Source organism: Salmo trutta, chromosome 13 (assembly GCF_901001165.1).
Source record: "Salmo trutta chromosome 13, fSalTru1.1, whole genome shotgun sequence".
Classification (NCBI taxonomy): Eukaryota; Metazoa; Chordata; class Actinopteri; order Salmoniformes; family Salmonidae; genus Salmo; species Salmo trutta.
In genome coordinates this window covers 19,507,849-19,534,938 of record NC_042969.1, presented here as the reverse complement: position 1 = coordinate 19,534,938, position 27,090 = coordinate 19,507,849, and the positions used below count along the sequence as shown (strand labels likewise).

Here is a 27,090-nt window from a genome sequence, read left to right as displayed (position 1 = left end):
GCTATCCTTCTGGCTCTTTGGCTGAAGAGCTGTGTGTTTCACAGATCCTGAGGCTCAGTGTGTGTGGCTCTAAACGCCTCTACTCAATAAGCACATCAGGGTTAGTTCTAGATGGAAGGCGAGTTCACCGCACCGTCTTGTTTCTGATTCTAAGGTGTCTATGGTCTTTCGACCCTAAACGAGACTCATTTTAAGGGTAAACACCTGCCCTACCTCAGCCATAAATGTCCCTTTTCATCCCAGCAGCCACCCTGTGACTCAGAATATTGGATTGTACTGCAGTACATGTCATATGTTCACTGAATACCCTGACAGCATGTAAATGTATAACAGATCTGTTCAAACCACATCATCCTTATACAACTCTCAGCACAACAGTGTTTGTGATCTTAAAGCGCCATCTTGTGGCCATAAAAATACTTACCCGCTTCGTGGTCCTCAATCCAGTTGGGACATCAGGCTGCAACAATCTTCTGCCACTGGAATCCATCTACATTATAATACTACTACAGGTAGAAAAATATCACATCAGGGAACCATATTATGTAACATCCACTGCAAATAATCAGAGTGAGACAGATTGAAACAGTATTTTAATTTATTTACAACCATAAGTAGGAAAATACATAGCTAGGTAGGAGTAAAGAAAATGTGTTCAACAGAAAACTAGTCCAAAGACAGTCGAACCAAGGCAGCAAAAAAATAAAAATAAACTTGTTTACCATTGTCTCTTAAATGTGTATTATTGAGTTTAAAAACAGCAGACTTGGTTCTTTGAACGTTGTGCCAGTGTTTTTTGCTGGTATTCCATGAATGGTAAACAAGTAGTTGGTCCAGTGTATGTACACAGTGACAGTGTACTCAGCTAGCTACAAATTGACAATCCTGACCAAACTACCACCACTATCGGCAGGGGCGAGGGTGAAGCCTAAATATACAAGCTGGAGGAGAGAAAATGCTGGAATGGGGTGATCGGAATCAGCAGAAATTGCTCTCGGTTTGATAGGGGAAAAAAAGGGATGACTGAAAAAGTATTAGACAAGTTTCCAAATAAAATAATTTTCAAAAACATTTTCTTAATGACTGTCTGGGTATTGCCAACTTTCTGGGGAATGGAAATGACCTGTCTGAAATGAGGACTTTTGCAAGCCAAACTCATTTTGACATGGATAAAGGCAACACTCATGTTGTTGAAGGAAAATACTTCCTTCCCTTACAACCCTACAAGTCATGACAGTGGTATTTGGACTTACTGTATAGAAGGTTAAAGAGGGTGCTTCACATTTGGACAGAAAGCAGCTTTGACAGGGAGCCAGTCAGAGTCCTATAAAACACCTAGAAGTAAACAGTAAACAGAGTTATAGTGATCACTAACTAACCAAAGCTCATGGTGACATCAAGCAGTGTTAATCCCCCTCCTTTCTCCAATCAAAACCAATGTTGGGGGTTCAAAACGTGAGGGTTAGTAGGCTTGGCGACCTACTCTGTTTAGCCACTGTGAAACAACAGTGAGATGGACCAAATAGTGCTCTCATCACAGGACCAGTCCATCTACCAGCAAAATGCCTTGAGCTTAGTTTTACACTAGTCAACAATAGTGCGGTCTACAACTGAATCAGCCAGTAAGACAAGGCTCCCCCGGTTCTAAGACAACATGCATCTTAAGCCTAAGCGACAACCTCCCCCCCTCCCCCAAAAAAAAGCTGAGAAAAATAAAGTTCAATATCCACGTTTGGAAAGGCAAATTACTCTTAGGAATTCTTCCTTCAATAAGCATTCTGCATCCACTTCTAGAGCAACCCAAAGTCAGCAAAGTCCACAGTTTGTCAAAGAAAAAAAAAGAAAATCTACCAAAAGAGAACCATTTGGTTGTTGGAGAGGTTGGATGAGGTATGGAAAAGCAATGAGTAAAAGTGAAAACAATGTAGCAATCAGAATATACACATTAAAAACGCTATTCAACATTTTAGAAAGGAAACATGATACATATTTTATTCACACTTTACAAAAAAGCTACTACAACAGTATCAGCAATTCAGGGTTATCAAACCAGACATTGGTTTCTGTTCAAAACAAATGGGGAAAGTAGGGACAGAAAACAGCTTTTAAACAAGGACATTAATATTTCAATCTTTCTCCTCTGTAAAAATTCATAAAATGCTAACTTTAGCACAGTGGCTTCAGTATCATATTTACTTTAAAAAGGTGATCATATTTTATTTAATTGACAAATCATTGTGGGATAGACAGGGCAACTATCATAAGTGTGCATCATTACATTTCCTGTTAAAAATGTGACAGTTGCAACAGTGTCAGTCACCATTGACATATTTCATGTTTTGGTCCCGGTGATAAAACAGATAATAGCAACATGTCTGTGTGGGCCACCTGACAGCCTACCCTACAGATGGTACCAGGGGCTGAAACCATACAGGGGCTTCAGTAGAGGGGTTAAAAAGACAGGACTAAAGGAATACACTTGACCGTTAATGGGGCAAGACATGGGGCTGGAGGGGTTATAGGGGAACATGCTTTTGTAGATTCAGATTTCAGATCTGTGGTGGAGGCCGGGGCTGGGTCAAGAGAGGCTAGGTGGCTATGGGGATAGGGAACTATAAAGGGGTTCTAGGAGGGTTCTAGAGTACAAGGAGGGTGCAAAACATTATGGAACTGTAAGCCCCCTCAAGAGGTCTTCGCTTTGCCCCAGAAAAAAACAAGACAAATATTCCATACCTGATTACTAGATCACTCACCCAGGAGACACACACACACACACCCCCCATAACATGCTCACAGCTCATACAAAAAAAGAATATCCCTAACATAAGCCAAAAGCACATAAAATCTTCACAAATGTCTCGACAGTATTTAAAAAATAAAAAGAGGTTGTTCCGGCGTTCGCCGATTGTAAATAGTGCAAGACTGCAAACTGCGACGGTGAGGCCCAATGTTCCGGTTGAACAACAACGGAATTATGGGATAGTGGCGGTGTGATGTGAAATCCCTCTAAGGACAAATCTGAAATGACACCCTATTTCCCCATGTAGTACACTCTTGACCAGAGCCACACAGGACTGGTCAACAGTAGTGCACTAAAGGGTGCTATTGGTATCCACAAAGTGTCTCAGAGTAAGGATCAGTTTTGTCTTTTAGATTATAATGAATAATATGGACAGATCCTAGATCAGCACTCCTACTCGGAGGCTTTGTGGATACGGGCCCTGGTGTTACTATGGCCTGAACTGTGAATGGATGAATGGTAGGTTGGGTTGGTAGCAGGAAGGCTTATTAATAGAATGGGTGAGAAGCATCAGGAGGTTTAGTCAGCAGATCTATTTACAATCTGAGCAACATGCCCTCAAATCAAAACGACAGCAGGAAACCAATCAATACTGATACATCAAAACAGTTAATCTGGGGGGGGCAAACACCGAGAACAACCCCTTACGTCTTTTGTACAAGCTGGTAATTTGAATTAATCTTAACATTTCCTGGATAAAAATGTAGTCATAGTTTACAATACAATCCTGTATTTTCCTCAAATCAGTACAAAAACTGCCAGAAAACAGGTCTTTAGTGGCTCATATACAATCATGTAAAGACTGAATCTACATTTATATTCTGTACAAACACTGGTGGAAAAACCACACTGCTGTATAGTACGGAATTTATGGCTGGGGGAAAGTCACTACTGGCCTCAAGAGACAGTGCTACAAGATCTGTGTGTGACCGTGAGAGGATTGCTGGTTTAAACTCCTGTAAATCAGCTAGTGACCTCCATCTGCTTAAAAAAATAAACTAAGTGAAATGTGTTGATAATTCCCCATCCCATTGCCTTGCCCCTCAGCCAAAACCCCATTCCCTATTACGAAAGGTGGTAACTGGTCCAAACGAAGTCATGAACAAGAAAATGGATGACCGTCGCGTATGCAAACAGGAGGTAATAGAGTGCAAAAGGGGATTGCCACTAATGACATGTTATGCAACTAAAATTATTTAATTTGGTTTCAGTCCAGAGAATTCAGATGTGTTTCTAGCACTATGTCTGACCGGCAAGCCGACAAACCTACGGTAACTAGAGCTAAGTTTGTCACACGTGGGTCCAGACAAGTGTATTTGGTGGTTGCAGTAGTCCTAAAGGATAACAATACATCTAAAAACCTCAACAGTGAGTCTTAATGCACCAGTGGGGTTAGTTTCTATTGCACCACTTGGATAGGGAGACAATGGACTGAGTTCTATTAGTCAATGCAGAGGACTGGTAGCACCAGGTGAGCACCACAGTAGTGGACCCACAGAGAGATGGGCCCTGTAGCAGAGAGGAGCGCTACTCTCTCCTATGGGATGCTCCAGATATATGGTAGATATCTAAGTACCATCACATTGAGCCCAGGGGAGCGAAAAGCAAAGGCCCACCCCGAGCCTTGGCTGGTAGGGAGAGTGAGACAGACCAGTCTAACACTGTTTTTGCTGGTTTGAGATTGGTATAGGACAGACCATCAGCTCGAATTCTGAGAAGTGGTGTCCTTTCTCTCCTTGCCTCGTGAAGGGTGTCCACAGCTCTCAAGTGACACAGGGATTTTCTTGTGCCATTGTTCAAGACTGCACAGGTCATGTCAAAGTCAACAAGTCTGGTATTGCTAAAAATCTATCTCAATATCTATAATGGACCAAGGGGAAATTGGATGCTACCATCCTTTATCTGTTAAGGAGTTACAAAAGCATAATGGGTAAGAATGACAGGGGAGGGGGATCTAAAACACAAGATAATATAATGGACAGACAGGATTTACTTTAGCATTATCAAAATAAAAACAACTAGGAAAATAAAAAATATATATCTATAATAACAGAAATCCCTGTCGGCCAGACCTCACTGTATGGCTGATTCTTTTTTAAACAGGATGGTTGCCTGTCTTGTCTTCCTCCTTCAGTTTGAAGAGAGGCGATGGAGGGAGAGGCTGAAGACCAAATTACAGCGCCCCCCTCCCCCCGGTGGTGTCTCACAACTACCTGCGGCCTCCAGGCAGGTGGACGCCGTTGACTTGGTTGTTGACCTGGCCCTGGGGCAGGGTGCTGGGCAGCAGCAGCTCCAGCTGGGTGAACAGGGAGAAGTGGTCAGAGGGGATGTGGGGGTGCGGGCAGCCGCTGATATTGTTCTCATGGAGCCAGTTGGAGTCCAGGGGACCCAGGATGCCCAACACGTTGAGCTGAGGCTTGGAGTAGAAGATGTAGTCAATCACACCCTGAGGAGAGAGAGAAAAGAGGAGGATGAGTGAGGAGCAGCCTCTGTTAGGGAAAATGTGTGCCGGGCAATTGTCAGACCCCATTTTAGTTTACCGGACAAATGAGATTTACTGGCAAGATCTAATGGAAACCCAAATAAATCCAGTCATGTGGCTAACAATGTTTTAGGAGTGCCCAGACCACATGTAAGTGACTGCAATGAATATTGATCTACACAAGCAGGAATAATAAACAATCCAAAAGGACAAACTTGCTACTCCACGTAACAGAAAGCCAACATGTCCAACGTGATTTGTACTAGCAGTTTAGACCCCAAACAGACTCAAGTTCACCGCACACTACCTTCTCAGACTGTTGGCTAACCTTAGGCCTAACAGAAAACAAATGTCAGCAGAGTTTCTAAACACAGAGGGCCAACAGAGCAATACTTCAGGGAACGCTGGCGAAGCAGACCAGGCCAAGGTCTTGGGTTTGAGAAGTCAATAAAGGTTAAAAATTCCTTCTTAGGTCGTCAATTTGCTCAATTTCCAAAGGCACAACCTAAATTGGAGCTAATGTCTTAAATTGAACATGTTATTTCTCCAACCTTGTGAAAGTCACAAATTGACGTGCCTTTGATTTGACGGCCTGCACATGTGCAGATCGGCTGAGATGACCATTAGACACGATGAAGTGTAAATGTGCATGAGCTTAGCTAGCCAATGCCGCCATGACATTGCCTACACGTGTGATCAGGGATTTTTATTGGAGTAGCAGTTTCTACACATCTTCATAACAAAATATAATTGCTGTACAGGAAGAGAGAACTAAATTTCACTCTTCTTTAATGGACATTTCTGTACAAACAACTCCCTGCAGGCATACAGCCATGTCTGTCAACCTCTTTGGTGCGGGCTGGTACCAGTTGATTCAACTTTGCAAGTTTGACCTCAAAACAGGCAGGTAGACTGAGTAAGCTACAGAGATTATGCAATTGGAAAGACCTGCACCAACCGCCATAAAATGTGATTTAAGCCATTTTATTTTAACTTCTTTTTTTTTTTTAAATCAGGATGTATTCTGCCAGACATTGTCCAGCAATGTCGGATTTTATGTATTTTTGGGCCAAAAGCAGTCAATTATTTTTCTGCACACAATGTCAGATTAGATGAAACCTTTACAAAGCAGGTGTATGTTGCAGTAAAGACTGACAACAGTGGGAGATAGGTCAATTTTAATGTCAGAAAACCAAGATTTCCTGACTAATCAGGACTAGATCAAACAGCAACCTGTAATATGTCAAGAGAAGGCCTCCGAGAGTGCTTCAGATGTGCTTGAGCGCCTCCCTCACCTTGAAGTCGAAGGTGTAGTTGGTGTAAGGCATCAGGCTGTCCTCGTAGGCGCTCTTCAGCTTGAAGCCGTGGGTGATCCTCGAGTTGGACGTGGAGTTCCCGTTCTTGCCGTTGCAGTTAAAGTTGGTGAGGCTGTCGAGGTAGCGCAGCTCCTTGAAGTCCTTGTGGGTGCAGTCCACTCCACCTTGACTCAGGTACTCCACCACGCCTGGGGAGAGACGGTAGGGATTTACATGGGTCCTGTTCAATATGGGGGGGAACGAGCCAACTAAACATCCAATAAGACAGATGTTCATTTTCCATTGCCCTACTGAACACAAGCGAGGTGGACAAGTGTCTTTATTACTTCATTCACAGTAACCATCACCTAACAGGCAGCTAGTGAGCCCATCACTACACTGCTTGCTTGTACGTTTCGCTTCCTTTCTAACTCAGTCACTCACCAGAGTCTGGTAGAGAGTTGAGGTCAGCACAAAGCACTAGAGGGATGCTGTTGGTCTCCCCAGAGACAGAGGAGAGTTTGAGGCTGCGTGTGGCCTTGTCCACAATGTTTTTCACCTCAGACAGGAACATCATGGTCTGAACCAGCTTGACGTCAGAGTACTCTGGGTCCCAGTGCATGTGGGCATTGGCCACCAGTAGGAGCTGTTTCTCCATGCCGTGCAGAGACTTCCCCGCTGGAGAGGAGAGAGAGAAGTTTGGGGTTTACTTTAAAGGTAAAGCACAGCCAAGGAAAACTTAAGCCAGGGAAGCGCAGCAGTCACTCCCCTTTTGAAGTTCTAGGATTGAAGTAAAGGAGTTGTGGTACACACTGGGCCAGATTAAGAAAATCACAGGCCCCGGGCTTTGGCTACTCGGACAACGACAAACAGATCAATCTGGTCTTGAATTCAAACAATAGCCCAGGCCAATGACGCGACAGTGTAAAATATTTGAGTTCATTGATTACACATACAGTGCATTTGGAAATAAGTCACAGCCCCTTGACTTTCTACCACATTGTTAGTTGTTTTTTAAAACAACAAACTACACACAATATCCCATAATGACAAAGCTAAAACCGGATTAGAAACGTTTGCAAATGTATTAAAAATAAAAAGCAGAAATACCTTTAAGTATTCAGACCCTTTGCTATGATATTCAAATCAAAATTATATTTTTCACATGGGTCGAATACAGATGTAGACCTTAGAGGTCGACCGATTATGATTTTTCAACACCGATAACGATTATTGGAGGACCAAAAAAAGCCGATACCGATTTGTAAAATAAAAATGGCGATTTTTATATACAAATATTAATGACAATTACAATACTGAATGAACAATGAACATATTTTAACTTAATATAATACATCAATAAAAATCAATTTAGTCTCAAATAAAACATGTTCAATTTGGTTTAAATAATGCAAAAACAAAGATTTGGAGAAGAAAGTAAAAGTGCAATAAGTACCATGTAAAAAAGCTAACGTTTAAGTTCCTTGCTCAGAACATGAGAACATAAGAAAGCTGGTGGTTGCTTTTAACATGAGTCTTAAATATTCCCAGGTAAGAAGTTTTAGGTTGTAGTTATTATAGGACTATTTCTCTATAACATTTGTATTTCATACACCTTTGACTATTGGACGTTCTAATAACATGAATTTCTTTTAACTAAATATGCAGGTTTAAAAAAAATATACTTCTGTGTATTGATTTTAAGAAAGGCATTGATGTTTATGGTTAGGTACATTCGTGCAACGATTGTCCTTTTTTCGCAAATGCGCTTTTGTTAAATCACCCCCCTTTTGGCGAAGTTGGCTGTCTTTGTTAGGAAGAAATGGTCTTCACACAGCTTGCAACGAGCCAGGCAGCCCAAACTGCTGCATATACACTGACTGTTGCACAGAACGCAAGAGAAGTGACAATTTCCCTAGTTAAAAGAAATTCATGTTACCAGGCAATATTAACTAAATATGCAGGTTTAAAAATATATACTTGTGTATTGATTAAGAAAGTCGATGTTTATAGTTAGGTACATCGGTGCAACGACAGTGCTTTTTTCACGAATGTGCTTGTTAAATCACTCGTTTGGCGAAGTAGGCTGTGATTCAATGATAAATTAACAGGCACCGCATCTATTATATGCAACACAGGACAAGCTAGATAAACTAGTAATATCAACCAGTAATATCAACCATGTGTTGATATTACTGGTAGTTAACTAGTGATTGTTAAGATTGATCGTTTTTTATAAGATAGGTTTAATGCTAGCTAGCACCTTACCTTGGCTTCTTGCTGCACTCGCATAACAGGTAGTCAAGCCTGCCACGCAGTCTCCTCGTGGAGTGCAATGTAATCGGCCATGATCAGTCTCCAAAAATGCTGATTGTTATGAAAACTTGAAATCGGCCCTAATTAAAATCGGCCATTCCGATTAATTGGTCGACCTCTAGACCTTAGTGAAATGTTTACTTAAAATTAACGTTACGGGCTTGTATCATTTTACAATTTTTTACTTAATACTTTTTCTTAACTGCATTGATGGTTAAAGAGCAGCAGAAAAATAACTGTGGAGAGGCTATATACAGGGGGAAATCGGTACAGTCAAAGAGCGGGGGGAACAGGTTTGTCGAGGTAATATGTACATGTAGGTGGAGTTCAAGTGACTATGCATAAATAACCAGAGAGTAGCAGCAGCGTAAATGAGGGGGTGAGGTGGGGACGACAACAAATAATATGGGAAGCCATTTGATAATCTGTTCAAGTGTCCTATGGCTCTGGCAGGGGGGGGGGGTAAAGCTGTTAAGCCTTTTGGACCAGACCAAGCAAGCGGTACCGCATGCCGTGCGGTAGCAGAGAGAACAGTCTGACTAGGGAAGCTGGAGGCTGACAATTTCTAAGGCCTTCCTCTGACACCGCCTGGTATAGAGGTCCTGGAAGCTTGGCCCCAGTGATGTACTGGGCCATACGCACTACCCTCTGTAGTGCCTTGCGGTCAGAGGCCGAGCAGTTGCCATACCAGGCAGTGATGTAACCAGTCAGGATGCTCTCAATGGTGCAGCTGTAGAACCATTTGAGGATGTGAGGACCCATGCCAAATCTTTTCAGTCTCCTGAGGGGGAAATAGGTTTTGTCGTGCCCATTTAAGTCTGTTTTGAGCATGATAGTTCATTGGTGATGTAGACAAGGAACTTGAATCTCTCAACCTCCTCCACTACAGACCCGTCGATGAGAATGCAGGCGAGCTCTGTCCTCCTTTTCCTGTAGTGCGCAATCATCTCCTTTGTCTTGATCACGTTGAGGGAGAGGTTGTTTACCTGGCACCACATGACCAGGTCTCTGACCTTCTCATCGTTGTCAGTGATCAGGCCTACCACTTGTGCCGTCGGCAAACTTGGTGTTGGAGTAGTGCCTGGCCATGCAGTCATGGGTGAACAGGGAGTACAGGAGGGGACTGAGCACGGACCCCTGAGAGGCCCTCGTGTTGAGGATCAGATTTTTACGAATCCAAAATGGTGTAGCAGTCAGAATTGTTTGTCTTGTCCCATGTAAATCGTCGGTCTCATCATTTTTATTCAGTATATATTTTAATCTCACTTTCCACCTACGATCTAAATATACTTTCCTGGAACCCGCCCCACCCAATGAGGTACAGATCTGCTATTTTTATACATTATAACTGGAACCTCCATCAGAAGCTAACCAGCTAACTAGCTGTTAGAGGTCTTCACCTTTAGCTCGGTCAATACCAGCCAGTTTGCACAGCGCGATATTGGACTGCTTTTCTCCACCACATCACCAGATTCCTGCCGCAAGCTCTGGGCTATTACACCGAATCATCGCAGCGTGCTAGCTGGTTAACGCCTCTGTCCTGAGGCAAGCACCAGTTAGCCTTGAGCTAGGCCCATCTTCCGGCTAGCCGAAGAGGTATACCCGCTAATTCATCTGCTAGAATACCTCTTTTGCCAATTGGCCTGGACCCTTTATTGCCAACATGGAGCCCTGCCAATCCATCACGACTGGTCTGCTGACGTAATCGTCCGATGTGGTTTCAACAGGCTCTTGCGTTGTCACTGAAGACTGCTAGCCCCAGCCCGCAAGCTTTCTGAACGCCGTGGCTCCGGCTCGGCTCGCAACGTAGCGACTACCGGACTTGCCCATTGCTGCTCATTGGACCCTAGGATCACTCGGCTACACATGCCTTTCTCTAATGTCAATATGCCTTGTCTTCTGCTATTATGGTTAGTTTTATTTCACTATAGAGCCCCTAGTCCAGCTCAACATGCCTTAGATAGCTCTTTTGTCACACCCCACACATGGAGAGACCTCACCTGGCTTAGCTGGTGTCTCCAGAGATGCAAGCTCTCTCATCGTCACTCAATGCCTAGGTTGACCCCCACTGGACTCACTCCTACCATACCCTTGTCTGTAGATTATGCCCTTAATCTATTCTATCAGGCCCAGAAACCTGCCCCTTTTATTTTCTGTCCCCAACACACTAGACGACCAGTTCTTATAGCCTTTAGCCGTACCCTTATCCTACTTCTCTGTTGATGTAGAGGTTAACCCAGGCCCTGTAGCCCCCAGCATCACACCCATTACCCAGGCGCTCCCATTTGTTGACATCTGTAACCGTAAAAGCCTTGGTTTCATGCATGTTAGCATCAGAAGCCTCCTCCCTAAATTTATTTTATTCACTGCTGTAGCACACTCCGCTAACCCTGATGGCCTAGCCGTGTCTGACTCCTGGCTTAGATAGGCCACCAAAAATTCTGAAACTTCCATCCCCAACAACATTTTCTGTCAAGATAAAACTGCCAAAGGGGACAGAGTTGCCATCTACTGCAGAGATAGCCTGCAGAGTTCTGTCATACTATCCAGGTCTGTGCACAAACAGTTTGAGCTTCTACTTTTAAAAATCCACCTTAATAGAAATAAGTCTCCCTGTTGCCACTTGTTAGACCCCCCTCAGCCCCCAGCTGTGCCCTGGACAACTTATGTGAGTTGATTGCCCCCATCTATCTTCAGAGTCAGTACTGTTAGGTGACCTAAACTGGGATATGCTTAACACCCCGGCCGTCCTACAATCTAAACTAGATGCTCTCAATCTCACAAATTATCAAGGAACCTACCAGGTACAACCCGAAATACATACTGACAAACTTGCCCTTTAAATATACCTCCGCTGTCTTCAACCAGGATCTCAGCGATCACTGCCTCATTGCCTGCGTCCGTAAGGGGCCTGCGTCCGTAAGGGACCACCCCTCATCACTGTCAACCGCTCCCTAAAACACTTCAGCGAGCAGGCCATTCTAATTGACCTGGCCCGGGTATCCTGGAAGGATATTGACCTCATTCCGACAGTAGAGGATGCCTGGTTGTTCTTTAAAAGTGCTTTCCTCACCATCTTAAATAAGCATGCACCATTAAAAAAAATATGTAGAACTAAGATATAGCCCTTGGTTCACTCCAGGTTTGACTGCCCTTGACCAGCACAACATCCTGTGGCGTATTGCATTAGCATCGAATAGCCCTCGCGATATGCAACTTTTCAGGGAAGTCAAAAACCAATATACACAGTCAGGAAAGCTAAGGCATTTTCAAAAAAGAAATTTGCATCCTGCAGCACTAATTCCAAAAAGTTTTGGGACACCATAAAGTCCATGGAGAATAAGAGCACCTCCTCCCAGCTGCCCACTGCACTGAGGCTAGGAAATACTGACACCCCCGTTAAATCTACAATAATCGAGAATTTCAAAAAGCATTTTTCTACAGCTGGCCATGCTTTCCACCTGGCTACCCCGGCCAACAGCTCTGCACCCCCCGCAGTACCTTGCCCGAGCCCCCCCGCTTCTCCTTCACCCAAACACGGATCCCGACAGATTGCTGCAACCCCTATTACAAGCCTGTTGGACCTCTCGTATCATCTGAGATCCCCAAAGATTGGAAAGCTGCCGCGGTCATCCCCCTCTTCAAAGGGGAGACACTAGACCCAAACTGTTACAGACCTATATCCATCCTGCCATGCCTTTCTAAAATCTTCGAAAGCCAAGTTAACAGATCTCCAATCATTTCAAATCCCACCGTTCCTTCACTATGCAATCTGGTTTCCGAGCTGGTCATGGGTGCACCTCAACCACGCTCAAGGTCCTAAACGATATCATAACCGCCATCGATAAGACAGTACTGTGCATTCCGTCATCAACCTGGCCAAGCCTTTCCACTGTCAATCACTGCATTTTTAAATCGGCAGACTCAGTCTTGGTTTCTCAAATGACTGCCTCGCCTGGTTCACCAACTACTCAGACAGAGTTCAGTGTGTCAAATCGGAGGGTCTGTTGTCCGGACGTCTGGCAGTGCCACAGGGTTAAATTCTCAGAATGACTCGTGTGTGTGTGTGTGTGTGTGTGTGTGTGTGTGTATAAGATCTCACCTCGTGGAGTTGGAATGATCATGAGAAAGGTGAGGAATCTGCCCAGAAATACATGGGAGGAAATTGCCAATGATTTCAAGGCAGCTGGGACCATAGTCACCAAGAAAACAATTGTTAACACACTACGCCGTGAAGAACTGAAATCCTGCAGCGCCCGCAAGGTCCCCCTGCTCAAGAAAGCACATATACATGCCCATCTGAAGTTTGCCAATGAACATCTGAATCATTCAGAGGACAACTGGGTGAAAGTGTTGTGGTCAGATGAGACCAAAATGGAGCTCTTTGGCATCAACTCAACTCGCCGTGCTTGGAGGAGGAGGAATGATGCCTATGACCCCAAGAACACCATCCCCACCGTCAAACATGGAGGTGGAAACATTATGCTTTGGGGGTGTTTTCTGCTAAGGGGACAGGACAACTTCACCGCATCAAAGGGACGATGGATGGGGCCATGTACCGTCAAATCTTGGGTGAGAAGCTCCTTCCCTCAGCCAGGGCATTGAAAATGGGTCATGGAAGGGTATTCCAGCATGACAATGACCCAAAACACACGGCCAAGGCAACAAAGGAGTGGCTCAAAAAGAAGCATATTAAGGTCCTGGAGTGGCCTAGCCAGTCTACAGACCTTAATCCCATAGAAAATCTGTGGAGGGAGCTGAAGGTTCGAGTTGGCAAACGTCAGCATCGAAACCTTAATGACTTGGAGAAGATCTGCAAAGAGGAGTGGGACTAAATCCCTCCTGAGATGTTGGCCACCAGGTTTGCACACTACAAGAAACGTCTGACCTCTGATTGCCAACAAGGGTTTTGCCACCAAGTACTAAGTCATGTTTGCAGAGGGGTCAAATACTTATTTCCCTGAGGAAAACCATATTGCATGTTCAAGAATGTGCTGGTTCTCATACCGCGGCTGCCATTTCAATGGCATTTGAGAAAATGTTTGAAACTTGGAAAATCCCACAAAAAGTACACTGTGAATCGTGATAATGCACGTAACACGACAAAGGCTTTGGAAGAATGCGGAGTTGCCAGTTTGCCATGCATGGCACACACGCTGCAACTGTCTGTGAACTAAGGTGTTTTGGTGCCCAATGCAGCATATCTGACAGTGGCAACAGGTAGGAAGATAGCGGGTCATTTTAAACACTCACCGCTAGCATACAGCCACCTGCAAGCAATACAGGAGCAGCTTGGAGTGAAAATTAAAAGGCTTAATAAAGATGTTTCCACCAGATGGAACAATCCTATTTACATGGAGAGCCTGCTGGAACGAAAATGGGTGCTTGGCGTGTACGCTGCCGACTAGGAGTTACCTGCAACAATCAGTACAAACCAGTGGACTCTGAAAACATGAACACACTCCTAGCTCCATTCGAACTACTGACCCGAGAAATAAGATCAGCTGCGTCTGCAGCAGACGCAATACCCTCGGTCATGGCATTGAAACACCTGCGCAACAAAATTGCCGACAGAGACCTTGGGGTTAAAACTTTCAAACGTACTCTACTAGACGCTGTGAACAAGTGATTCAGTGGCATTCTGAGCCTCTTTACTGTGTCGTTAACATGCTCGATGCTAGGTACAAGGACCGCTACTTCGACGCAGACAAGAAACAGGGTTACTGTGAAATGTTAGACAAGATGGAAACGGACACAGTAACAGCACACACCCAAGAAGAGGACCCACGATTGAAGAGGCCATGGACAGACAGGGCTGAAACTTCACTGTTTGACATATATGATGAAATCCTGGTTGTAAGTGAAAGAAATAAGTTTTGTTTATGTTTTACTGGTAATGGGGACATACGCAAACGCCAACAAAATAACTTTTTTGGTCAGTGTCAGACGTATTTTCATTTTCTGTTACTACATCGGCCAACATTTGCCAAAGTTGACCTACGCCTAATGATCCTTTGGAATGCAAGAATAAAGCAATATGTTGTATTAAATGTACTACTAAAATGTCATATCGGTGCATCCCTATTTATACTTGTTCAGTCTTATGAACTCCAAAGGAGTAAGAACCAGATGAAGAGGCAGGTGCTAGGTGTGGGGTCGAGGGTGAGAAAAAGGACAGGGCCACGGGCAGGGTCTAGGGTGAGAAAAAGGACAGGACCACGGGCAGGGTCTTGGGTGAGAAATAGGACAGGGCCATAAGTACTCACAGGATTCCTCCATCATCTCCTTGCGGACCTCCAGCAGTACGGCCACTCCGATGTTGTCCTTGGTCATGACCCTGTTGAGCATGGCCTCAGAACCCTCCGAGTTAGCCATGGCTAGCTGGTTAAACTCCACCGTGTGTTTCTGCACCACGCTGAACCTGAGAGAGGGAGGACAGAGCAAGAAAGAGAGAGAAGCAAGGGTGGACAGGGAGAGAAGTTATAAAAGTCTGTCACTATCCAGGTTTCCATCCAACCTTTATGCTACTAAACTAAGTCAGATAGAAAGTCATGAAATGCCTGACGGAAACAGCACATGTCAGATTAACTTTCCAAATGAAGACAAGGTAGGATCTTTGTGTTTAAAATGAATTAAATATTGATAACCATCACATTGAAGTAAACTTGGGAGTCAGGCGATGATGTGTTGTCCTCCCACTACAACTTGGAAAAGCATGCAGGTTATTAGGCTACAGATTAAACTGACTTCAGGGTGGTGAAAGTGCATGGTGATGAGCTTTATGTTCCTCTCCAATAAATATCAAAGGTGTTATTCTGGTGACATGATCGATGCTTGGCTGCTGTTTGACAAATAAATTGCTCTTATCCATAATATTCTCATCATGTAGGTAGCCAACCCATCCCATCTGCGAACTGTTGGCTTCAGGGCGTGTCAAGACCAGAGAGGGCACATTCACTATATAACAACCATCAGCGGAGATGAAAATACAATGGAAACCCATGTAACTAGTAATTTTTTATATTCAAATGAAAATCTGTTGCCAGTTGTATGGATACATAGCTATTGAGCATTGTGGTCAGGGGGAAAAAAGATGCATTGACAGAACTTCAGTTGCACTCACTTTTCTGTCCTGTAGAATACTGCGCACCCGTCCACATGTTTGCGGTCTGACTCATGCATGGTTCTGGCTCGAGACTTAGGGCTGAAGAAGCCCTCATAGCCCTGCTCCTTCAGCTCTGGCAGGAAGTACTGGTAGTACTGCTCTGTCTCCACTTCCTGTTGAAAACAAAGCAATAACATGAGTGGACAGATATGACTGAATGCACCCATAACATGTATCAGGGAAATCCAGTGTGCGCACTCCGGGCAATCAGTTACATGAATTGATCAGAAAGAAACCAAAAGGACAGAAGACGTTTAGCCCTGGTTGAGGTAAACATGTACCTGTAGGCTGATGATGTCAGCGCTGCAGTTCATGATCTCCTGCATGATGGACTTCTTCCTGTACTCCCAGTTGAGGGCCCAGGAGGGGCAGTAGCCGTAGAGCTGGCGTGTGGCATACTTATCACACAGCACGTTGTAGCACATAACAGAAAACAATGCTGATGGGGAGGAACAGGGAGAGAAATAGGATATAGCATCTTATTCACCTTAATGCTTTTTTCTCCTCATTTATACTTATATTGAACTGTGTTTTTTTTGTGATAGGCTGTGTGCTGGGGTACTGTGTGTACAGGGACTGTCTGCTGGCTTCTCACCAGAAGGCCTCGTCTGGTCAGGCTCCTGGAGTGCGATCCACGACCGGGACGGGGGCTGCTCTGTGGGGGCTGGGGAAACGGTTGTCCACCTTAGCCATTGGTACTTTATTTTTTATAATATTAAAAACGGTGTGTGAGAGGCAGACTTACTGCATTTTATTGAACCTGCCAGATTGTCCAGCAGGTAGTTGAGCAGTTTCCTGGTGCCATCATGCTCCTGGTACAAGCTCATGATTTCTTGTGCAAGTGGGTTTCCTGTTAGGAGTGAAGAACACAATGTTGAATGACATCAAATAAATGCCACGGGGATCAACAATGGGGTCTCTAGGACAGAATTGTTACCAAGACAATAAGCCACACTCACCTTTCAACCCCAGTGTTTGTAACTGAAACAGTTTCCCCAATTCAAATGGCAGAACCCGCAACTGGTTGTTATTTAAAAGCAGTTCCCTGTTGAGGGCGGACACATAGAAACGAAAGTGTCAGAGACTAGCCCCCCTGACAATACAGCCCCTTCCTCAACCTTCCCATAAACAATAAACACATTGACCAGTCATCAATACAGGCAAAAGCAAATCTTCTGTGAACCAAACAGGCTTTTTAAAATGGGAAAATGGTTACTTTCAGCACCAACCAGTTACAAGCCCAGTTTAGAACAAAGTGAATCGTGGGAATCATGGTTCCCAGCGAATCACCTGAGAGACACCATGTTGCCGAGCTCTGCTGGCAGGCTCCTGATCTTATTGGACGATAGATCCAGGTACAACAGGTTGTGTAGTTTGGCAATGTCAGGTGGGATACGTGACAGACAGTTGTCAGCGATGTGTAGGGCAGTGAGGTGGGTCAGAGTCCACAGAGACGGGCTCAGGCTCCTGACATTACCTGGAGACAGAAATGTGGAGGGGGAAACCGGTAGATAAACATACACTGGTGAGTCAGGTCTCTGTGTGATGGCGTTCTATGCAAAGCAGATACAGGTTGACTTCTACCCAATTTGAATGGACATAAGTAAACACTCATGCTGGACTTCCTGGTCGAGACAAAATACAGGCCTATAATATAGAGGCCCTTATCCTCTAAGGATGACTAGAATGCTGGTCACTTTACAAAAAAGGTTGAGAGACACTGGCTTAGACTATCCCCACATGAGTCCTAATATGAGAGCAGCACCCCTTCACAGCCTCCGGGCCACCCCCTGCCGTGCTCACCAGTGATTTCCAGCTCAGGCCAGTAAGACTTCTTTCCATTGGCTGCCTCCTCAGTTGACATGATGGTGTACATCCGCCTGGGGTCTGGCGGGTCATATTTTTCTTTGGGCATTCCTGCTGTAACACTGTGTAGAAAAAGTTTAGTTACTATGAACATTATCTACTGATAAAATACATGTCAAACACTTTGAGGTAAGCATTGGCCAAAGCTGCCATTTTTTATGAATGACTTTACTAGTGCTACTTTACAAACATGCACAGGCCGGCCATTCAGGACATCCTTGTAACTTTTCAAGAGGATGTCACTTGAGTTTGACAACTTCTGGAAATGAGGCTCAAGAAAGATGTGGCTATTATTGGCTGGCAGATAATTATTTCTGAAATTAGTAACTCAGTTACAATGTCATGAGAATGTATTGCATTACAGATTACCACCCAGTGATTTCAGTACAGTTGTATTTATGTAATACTCATGGCATGACATAAGTTAACTAGCTACACACCAGGCCGCACAAAGCAATAACCACAATCACCAGCTAATTATAACAAATTGGCTGTCTAGCTAGCTAATTGAGCGGCGCGTTGAAGGCATAAAGTCAGGAAAACAATAGCTAACTGGCCTAACATTTTAGCTAGGGGCTAGCTAGCAAGTTAGCCAACGGTCATTAATACCGAATAACTTCGCGAGAATGATAGTTAGCTAACCAATGAATTAAGATAACGTTCGCGTAATTATTTTATAGCTGACCATAACACATTAGCAAGGCTGAATGAGCAAAAGCAAACGTTAACTAGCTAACTCACTTGTTATGGCTAACTAGCAAACCCCCGCTGAAAGCTAGATAGCCACATTTTCCTAACCTGTCCGACTTCATATAGCTAGGTAAGGTAATTTCCACGCAGTAGTAATTTGAAACATGAGTTGTAGATCTGTCTCATCCAAATAAACTCGTCGCCTGTGTTGATAATCTTTACCTGCAAACGCATACCAACTCCCGAGGACGTGTGCGTGCTCTTTTGTTTCTACTTGCTTCACTCGTTTCCGCTGCTGTATCACAGGGAGAAAACAAGCATCATGGCGACTGTCAGGATTTTTTTTCCTTCTCTACGGTGACAACGCTTGATGCTATTGGCTGGCTTTTGGACGGACCGCACCATCTGTGGTTGAACATTTATGGACCAAACGCAACTTCTGGGGTGTGTTCAAGAATCAACAGCTGTTAATCAAACTGCAATGATATCACATGGCTCTGAACTTATGAGGTGAAACATTCATTGGTCGTTATAATGAGCAAATCATGGCCACTGTAATCCAACACCTAATGAAGGGGTGGGCTGAGCTATACACTAAACTATGCTCTTCATACACTTGTTTCTTCCCTTGACTGGAGGCCATGCAAACTATCATCATATGGGTCTTGAATTACTGGCTTACTTCTGATGCGGGAAAAGGAAAGAGAATTGGATGCAGTCAGACTGTCTACACAGGTCCCACCAATACTAAGTCAATAGCAAACATAGATAAGACAATTAGTTACAAAAATAATAAATATTTATTTAAAACAATTCATTGGGGGAAAAATTAGAAAACAATGAATCATTACAAAAATAAATAGAAATCAATCAACAGCCGCTTGAACCAAAGCGCTGAGCTTTTCGTCAATGAGAGGAGGCCAGCAGATGATCCTGCAGGTAGGTGAGGGACTCATGGACGTGTGGAGGCAGGTCTTGGCCCAGGTCAGCCTGGGCTCTGGACAGGATGGCCTCTATAGCCTCCTGGACCACCAACCGCGACAAAGAATCATTCACTGTCTGGATTGGAGCGCGGCCGTAGCCCCCTCGCTCGGTGACCGCAGAGCGCAGGTGACCTGGAGGTTTCAAGGGGTCAAAGTGCAGATGGGTTAGGACATGATTTCCCAAACTAGGGGTTGTCTGATTTGAAAATAGGGTTGCGAGAGAAAAATCGTGCTTGGTTTATAGAACCAGGGTAACGTCTAACCTCCGGTAGCCACTAGATGTGGTTGTAATAAACAGAGCGGTTTCTATTTTCTTCCTACAAAATGTGGCTCTATCTTTGAACGGTTTAAGCTACAAAATATTATGACCCTATCACTGAAAGATAAGACTCAGGAAAAATGTGTCTTCCATTTCCCTCTGCAATGCCCACAAGTCTCATTAGAACAGAGTGGACAAGATTAGGCACAAAATCAAACTGGGGGAAAAAACATAAATGATGTTATTTTCTACACAGAAGATCATACACAATGATTGCCTGGTGATCTTCTGAACTTCCCAATACCTTTCAGATACATTTCATTTACGTCAAACCATACTTCCTTCAGACTGAAATACTGTCAAAAGTACTTTCAGACTGATTTGTAATAGACTGTCATAGACCCAATAAAAAAAAAAGAACATGGTGGGGTTGCAAATTCTTTAAATATCAAAATGTGGTCGTGGTCCAAAAAAGTTTGGGAACCCCTGGGTTAGGAGGACAAAACTAAGGGGAAAGCCTAGAGGCTGTGACCAATTTAAAAGTTAAATAAACTGTTCAGGAATGCTCATTTTGATGGGTGAATCGTTTAGTGGCCCACCTTTCATCACTTCCTCATAGCTCAGCAACAACATCCATAGTAGTTGGACCAACTCCTCCCACTTCTTCCAGCTCTCAGCTCCATCCTGAAGAACGATAGAGACGGACTGAGCCTATGCTACATACCTTTATGACTTCTCCTAATATTTTAGTAAAGAAATTGGTCCGTGTACTGTTTTTTGAGATGCCATAGAAATGAACATGACTTCATCTATTCAAAATCTAGTGCTAGTACTCACCTTAGAGTCAGGTGGGAGGGTGGCGTTGTGCAGTACTAGTACTCACCGTAGGGTCAGGTGGGAGGGTGGCGTTGTGTAGGAAGTGTAGCAGCAGACTCAGAGACATGGGCAGAGGGGTCTTCTGTGGACTTGCATGGTGCAGCAGGTGCTCTATCAGCTTACACCTCAGTAGTCTGCTCTCCAGGGTCTCCAGCATCAGCATCCTAGGCAAGAGAGGAGAGGTGAAGCGTTGATGCTGTCTGTCTCTACACAGCAAGCATAGTCCTCCTGACACGTCCATTCATCTCAACATCCCCTCCATCCTCAAACCCTGACCTGTGTCGTCTCAGACAGACAGTGCTGATGAGCGTGTGGAAGAGTTCTCCAGAGAGTTTGCTGGAGTTGAGAGCCGGGGAGCGATCCACCTCCAAGGCAAAGGACAGCATCTTCTGGAGGAGGAACACCATTCTGACACACACAAAGCACAGGACACACACACACACACATTGGTTGTGTGTACTCTGTTTCTATTCTGAATCCTTCAAACTGATCTGATATGATGGGTGGGGTGCTATATTTCTAATCTCAAAACAATGAGTCAAGGAGTGTGGAATGTTGTATGCAGATGTCATTTTTAACTCACTTTAGATGTTCATCTTTTTCCTTCTGTGTTTTCACCTCAATGTCAGTAGACATGTTGTCTTTGTCCCCTGTTGATTTCACAATAGCAGCAAAGAGCCAATTGATAACATCTCTGATGGGAGGGAGAAGATGTAGAAAATAATTAAACACCATTGTCATACAAACCTCAAAATGCACATCCGTCTCTTTACTCAGGAACTGATCGAGACAAATATATATATATATATTTTTTTTATTCTCCTGGATACACAATGCTCACCTGACCTGGGTGAACCGTACATCACATGACAGGGTTGCCTTGGCGATGGAATGGTGGAGATCACGGAAGGAGAGTTTGACCCGGAAGTCATCCTCCATGGTCTGGACGACGTACTGCAGCAGCATACGCACCACCTCACAGCAGAGCCTCCTGCCACGGCTCTAAGGAGGACGATAATGGACAAGAAGGCCAGGTGGTCAGATCAACTATTCTAGTGAAAGCATAATACCCCTATAAACCTGATGCTTGTGTAAACATTGCTTCCCTCATTACTCTAATAAAAACTGTGTGTATAATCATAATCAATTGTTAAGTTGCTGAGAGAGGCCTGTCACTGTCCTTACCTGTTCAGCAGCCATGACTGACGTCAACAGCTCCCAGTCCCATGGGATAGTGGTCTGATCGGTGTGATTGTGCCTCTGGGTCCTCATGAGGAGAGTGTAGGCCTCCAGACAGAGAAAGTCGGGACACTGGGGGTCCAGCAGGATGCCTCTGAGGAGGTGGGTGGTGATGTCAATGGGGGGGAAGAAGCGGGGCTGCAGCAGGTCAGACAGCAGCTGCAGGGTGCCCTCTGGGTAGTTCTCCTCCATGGTGCTGTACACCAGGCTCAGGCTCTGTCTGCACAGAGGCTCTGGGTCACCAAAACCATCGTCCTCCTCTTCCTCATCCTCCTGGAGAGGGAGAGAGAGAGAGACAACAGAAGAGAGTGAGAGAGACCACAGGAAAATGTGGGGAAAATGTCTCTCCTACTTACCAGGTGCTGAACAGGTCCAGCCATCAGCTGCCTCAGTTTCCTGAGCTGGATTGGACACACATAGCGCCTGTCCTCTCTGCTGACCTCCATGTCATTCTCACCACCAACCCTCTCTCCACCCATCTCCTCTCCTTCATTGCCATCCCGCCATGCAGTAGTCATCAAGCCCTCAGCCCCCAAACCAGGCTGGCTGGCCTCAGGTGATCTGGGCCCTGCCTCCACATCCATGTCCTCAGACCGCAGCGACATGGGAGGGTCACTAGGGATACTACTACACATGTACAGGGGGCTATCCATAACCAGGTCCGCCTCAGTCTCATCCACAGGCCAGTCTGGTGACTCCCCAGCTAGGATGACTGTGGACGTAGGGCTGGGGGTCCGGTTGGGCTGGCTCTCATTATTGCTATGAGTTCCTCCCATGCAGGAGCCAGGGGAGTTGGAGCCGGTGGTTAGCTGGGAATTCTGGGGAGCCTGCTGGTCTGGTTCTATGGAAGGAGAGCAGGGACTGGAGTTGGTGCGGTTTGAGGCCTGAAGTTGATTTATTTCCTCCAACAGCACTGATCCTGTGCCATTGGTAGGACAGCTATAGGGGTAGACAGGATCCTGTTTAAGACTGTGTGTACTGCTGGGGTAGTTATCTGGGTCACTCTGGTTGAGACACACTGTCTGATCATCAGGTAGAGGTGGAGAGACAGAGCTCTCAAACGGGATGTGTGTAGGGGAATAACAGGTGTTGTGCCGAGTTTCATGTACACCCCAATCCTCTGAGAACTTGAAAGGGTCTGGGTCTATATCATCAGGGACGTAATAGGGGCTGTCTAGGCTTTGGGGGGAGAGGGAGAGAGTAGCATAGAGTAATGATTGTGGAGACCCTGGTTCTTCCCTTTCCTCTGTCAGAAAAGGTCTGTCCGTTGTAAACATAGACTCTATTTCTTGCTCTTCCAATGCATGCTTTTCTACTTTTCCAGTGCAGCTTATCTGAGCTTCATTTGGAATGGTTATTGAGGTTTGAGTCTTGGCCTTGAGGCATTCTGGCTCTTCTTTCCCTTCACACAGTGGTTGAGAAGTTATACCCAAGCACTGTTGTGACTCCCAAGTTATCTGGTAAGAGGAAGACCCTGAGGCTTTTGCCTTCTCTGCTGGCGGTTCAGATTTAGGCACACTTGGTGATTTGACAGGACATTTTGGAATGTCTACATCTGAGCATTTCACAGCGTTCTTGACATCTGGTGGTCTAGTTGAGGATGAATCCCTGAGACAACTCTGATTGGACTCAAGGATGTCACTTTCTTCCGCTTTTAAAACAGCTTTGTTCTCCAACTCTTGTTCAGTTGGGGAGCGGGACAGAGAATCTTGACTTTTGGTGTGTGGTCCTTTGTATTTTGAAAGTCCCTCAGTCTTTTTCTCTCCCTGAGGTAGTGGACTCACCGGCCCTGGATCTGAGTGATCCGAGAGGTTGTCACTCAAGTCCACCACTTCTACAGGCCCACCTGGGTCCCTCCTCCTGCGCCTCCTTGGTGGTGGCAGTGCCCACCTCCGACCAGTAATGTCAATCACAAACTGAAAGAGACATGTGAACCACAGAACTAGAATGAGATTATATTTACTATGAGGTAAACATCAACATAAATGAAATATACTTGACTGATCTCAGGTTGCTGAATATGTATGCCATCGACTGCAGACGCCATTATTTAATATTCTCAATATCATAAACAACAACAAAAAACATTAACCCTGGCCTGACCAGGTGTGTTTCTGGACAGTCACGTCGTTACGTTATAACGGCTAACTAGCTAACTTTAGCTAGCTAGCTGGACAACGATTTGGTCTACTCTCAAACTATTACCAGATAAACTTGGTCAAGTGGCTACACCACATTGAATATCTTCAACAACAATGTAACGTTAGCTATACTTTTTTTAAATTATAAGAAAAGTTAGGTCGGGTAAACAAGTTCAGTAAATCTCAAACTGCAGCAGAGGAGTTGGTGAGTGAAGTGGATCAACCAATGACTGTATACAGTATCGCCAGTTTGTGGCACGCGCCACGCCCTCAACTGGTTTTGCATTACATTAACGTACAGCTAATTAGCTAGCTGTCAATCACAGCACTGATCCTGTGCCATTGGTAGGACAGCTATAGGGGTAGACTTTTTTTTTTAACTACCACATAATTTGGGCCTGCAAACTACCTGCTCTTGTATTTTCACACATGCCATACCTCTTCTGTTGTTGTACGGGTTAGCCCTTACAACTTCACGGGGAACACTTACCGGTGTGTAGGCAGCCAGATTGACCCATCCTCCTCTGATAAATGGTATTGCTTCGGCCTTGTTCTCGGTGTCACTGTAAACACCAACAACTTCAACATCCGAGTCCTCTCCGCTCCCCGAGCTGAGCGAAATTATATCATCCATCTCTAACTGTGAACTTCTCAAATTAGCTAGCCATTTAGCTAGCACCTAGCTAGCTAGTTAGCCAGCGAACCAGCGGGAAGCACTCATGAGTCTGATGGTACGATAGCTATCTAACGTAACTAAAATACAGCGAGCAAATTATATCCATTTTATGAAATCGATGCCGTAAATAAAGAGATGATCCAAAAAGAGTCACAATATTTATCAATTAGCCACAGAACAAAGCAAATCCGTAAACTTTTTCGTTTTTGCGGTCACGCGATACTTTAGCTAACGTTACATGGACTTCTTCCGTTTGTGACACCTGCCGCCGCTGCGCTGTGTACGTTACTTATTAAAATTATTTTGATAATATCAGTTTCTAAATAATAGAGATGTCACGCCTACTCAAGTTTCTTTACCATAACTAGCCAATTCAAATGACAAAGTGTAACGTGATTGAAATCGCATCTAGCTAGCTACATTTTCCATTTCCTTGTTTTGAGCTGGATCATACTGGAGGAAGCTCTACCGCAGTTTAACTGGCCTGACACCTACCAGTAGAGGGAGATGCAGGTCATGAATTTGTATTTTTATTGTATTTTTATTTATTTAGGGATGGTCATTAACAAGTAAAGTAGAAGGAGCGCAAAGAGGAGACCTTACATATTCTGTGCCCGGCCACAATTTTTCTGTAATGCATGTTTGTGTGGGGAAATTCCTTGCAATACTATGTTTAAAAAATATAATGCACCACAAATTATGTTACGTAAAGGCCAGTTATGTAAATGTGTGTGTGTATGAGACAGCGGTGCAGTTACTGTGACTCCAGGGTTATGGAGACTACAAGAGAGGTATTCCACTGAAAACAAAACATTGTGACATGTGACGCACTGCCCTCTCCTCCCTGGGATTTACTTCTGACACTTGACGGCCACTGACGAACATTATAAAAGAGCCCAATTATCAGTGACCTTCAAAGCCTTGGGCCATAGGGGCACAAACCATGCTGTGCCAGAGGGGGGAAAACAGCTGTAATTAGCTGTGACCTAGTAACCTGGTGCGGGGGTCTTTGAGTCTTCCTCCAGAATTTGTTTTGGCATCTAAATCTAATTTCCTGCATTTCTACACAATCTATATAATATGACGCATGGCCCTTCTAGCCATCTCTATTTAGAATAACAAAAAGTAAGCAAAAATGCCCACAGTCATCAAGCTAAGTAAGAGATCATTATTAAATATGTTTAAGTGATTGATAAGACTGAACTAGATAAAAGATAATTCAATAATCAATATTGAGTTGCACCTTTAACCAATAGCCTAACAAATGAATGACTCTTTAAAAAATAAATGACAAAGACTTATCAAGACATCCTTTATATCAAATTTCAGCCAGACTGCCCAGCCAGCCTGAGCCACCTGCACACCCAAACCCCACCAGTCTAGTCAATAACTCAACTCTCTCCCGACCCCCACCAGTTTAGTACATAATTCAACTCTCTCCCCAACACAATTTCCTTCCCACTTAAAAAAAATATACATTTCCCAGGGGAAAGGTTTGGTAACAAAAGTAAAAAACACAAAAAAAAACACATCCACCTACACATACAGTGGCAAGAAAAAGTATGTGAACCCTTTGGAAATACCTGGATTTCTGCATAAATTGGTCATCAAATTTGATCTGATCTTCATCCAAGTCACAACAAGAGACAAACATAGTGTGCTTAAACTAATAACACACAAATTATTGTATTTTTCTTGTGTATATTGAATACATCATTTAAACATTCACAGTGCAGGTTGGAAAAGTATGTGAACCACTAGGTTAATGACTTCTCCAAAAGCTAATTGGAGTCAGGAGTCAGCTAACCTGGAGTCCAATCAATGAGACGAGATTGGAGATGTAGGTTAGAGCTGCCTTGCCCTATAAAAAACACTCACAAAATTTGTTATTTACACTATGTGTTGTGTGTTCCTTCCAAACAACTCAACTGTTGTTTGTGTGCAGGAAAAAAAGGCACAGCACACCAACATCAAAATCTCAACCCAGCTGTAAAGTATGGTAGAGGGAGCATCATGGTTTGGGGCTGCTTTGTTTACTCAGGGCCTGGACAGCTTGCTATCATTGATGGGAAAATGAATTCCCAAGATTATCAAAACATTTTGCAGGAGAATGTAAGGCTCTGTCCACCAATTGAAGCTCAACAGAAGTTGGGTGATGCAACAGGAAAATGACCCAAAACACAGAAGTAAATCAACAATAGAAGAAAATATGCCTTCTGGAGTGGCCCAGTCAGAGTCCTGAACTCAACCTGATTTGAGATGCTGTGGCATGACCTCGAGAGCAGTTCACACCAGACATCCA

At 44.3% G+C, this 27,090-nt stretch overlaps 2 protein-coding genes across 2 annotated transcripts; both read right to left on the bottom strand.

The window, feature by feature from the left end:
- Positions 1–580: 580 nt before the first annotated feature.
- On the bottom strand, positions 581–19,294 carry LOC115205405 (CCR4-NOT transcription complex subunit 6). Its single transcript, XM_029771366.1, has 12 exons — positions 18,837–19,294; positions 17,862–17,986; positions 17,349–17,535; positions 17,018–17,103; positions 16,804–16,908; positions 16,654–16,722; positions 16,340–16,497; positions 16,017–16,171; positions 15,160–15,314; positions 7,022–7,255; positions 6,578–6,786; positions 581–5,246 (listed from the first exon to the last, which is right to left on the bottom strand). Exons 2-12 carry the CDS (start codon positions 17,971–17,973, stop codon positions 5,010–5,012), a joined length of 1,707 nt encoding a protein of 568 aa, XP_029627226.1. The 5' UTR covers positions 17,974–17,986; positions 18,837–19,294; the 3' UTR covers positions 581–5,009.
- A 104-nt stretch (positions 19,295–19,398) lies between these two features.
- simc1 (SUMO interacting motifs containing 1) lies at positions 19,399–25,275 on the bottom strand. Its single transcript, XM_029771365.1, has 9 exons — positions 24,603–25,275; positions 22,328–23,887; positions 21,918–22,244; positions 21,574–21,734; positions 21,316–21,426; positions 21,009–21,140; positions 20,740–20,896; positions 20,456–20,540; positions 19,399–19,729 (listed from the first exon to the last, which is right to left on the bottom strand). Exons 1-9 carry the CDS (start codon positions 24,744–24,746, stop codon positions 19,521–19,523), a joined length of 2,886 nt encoding a protein of 961 aa, XP_029627225.1. The 5' UTR covers positions 24,747–25,275; the 3' UTR covers positions 19,399–19,520.
- Positions 25,276–27,090: the final 1,815 nt, after the last annotated feature.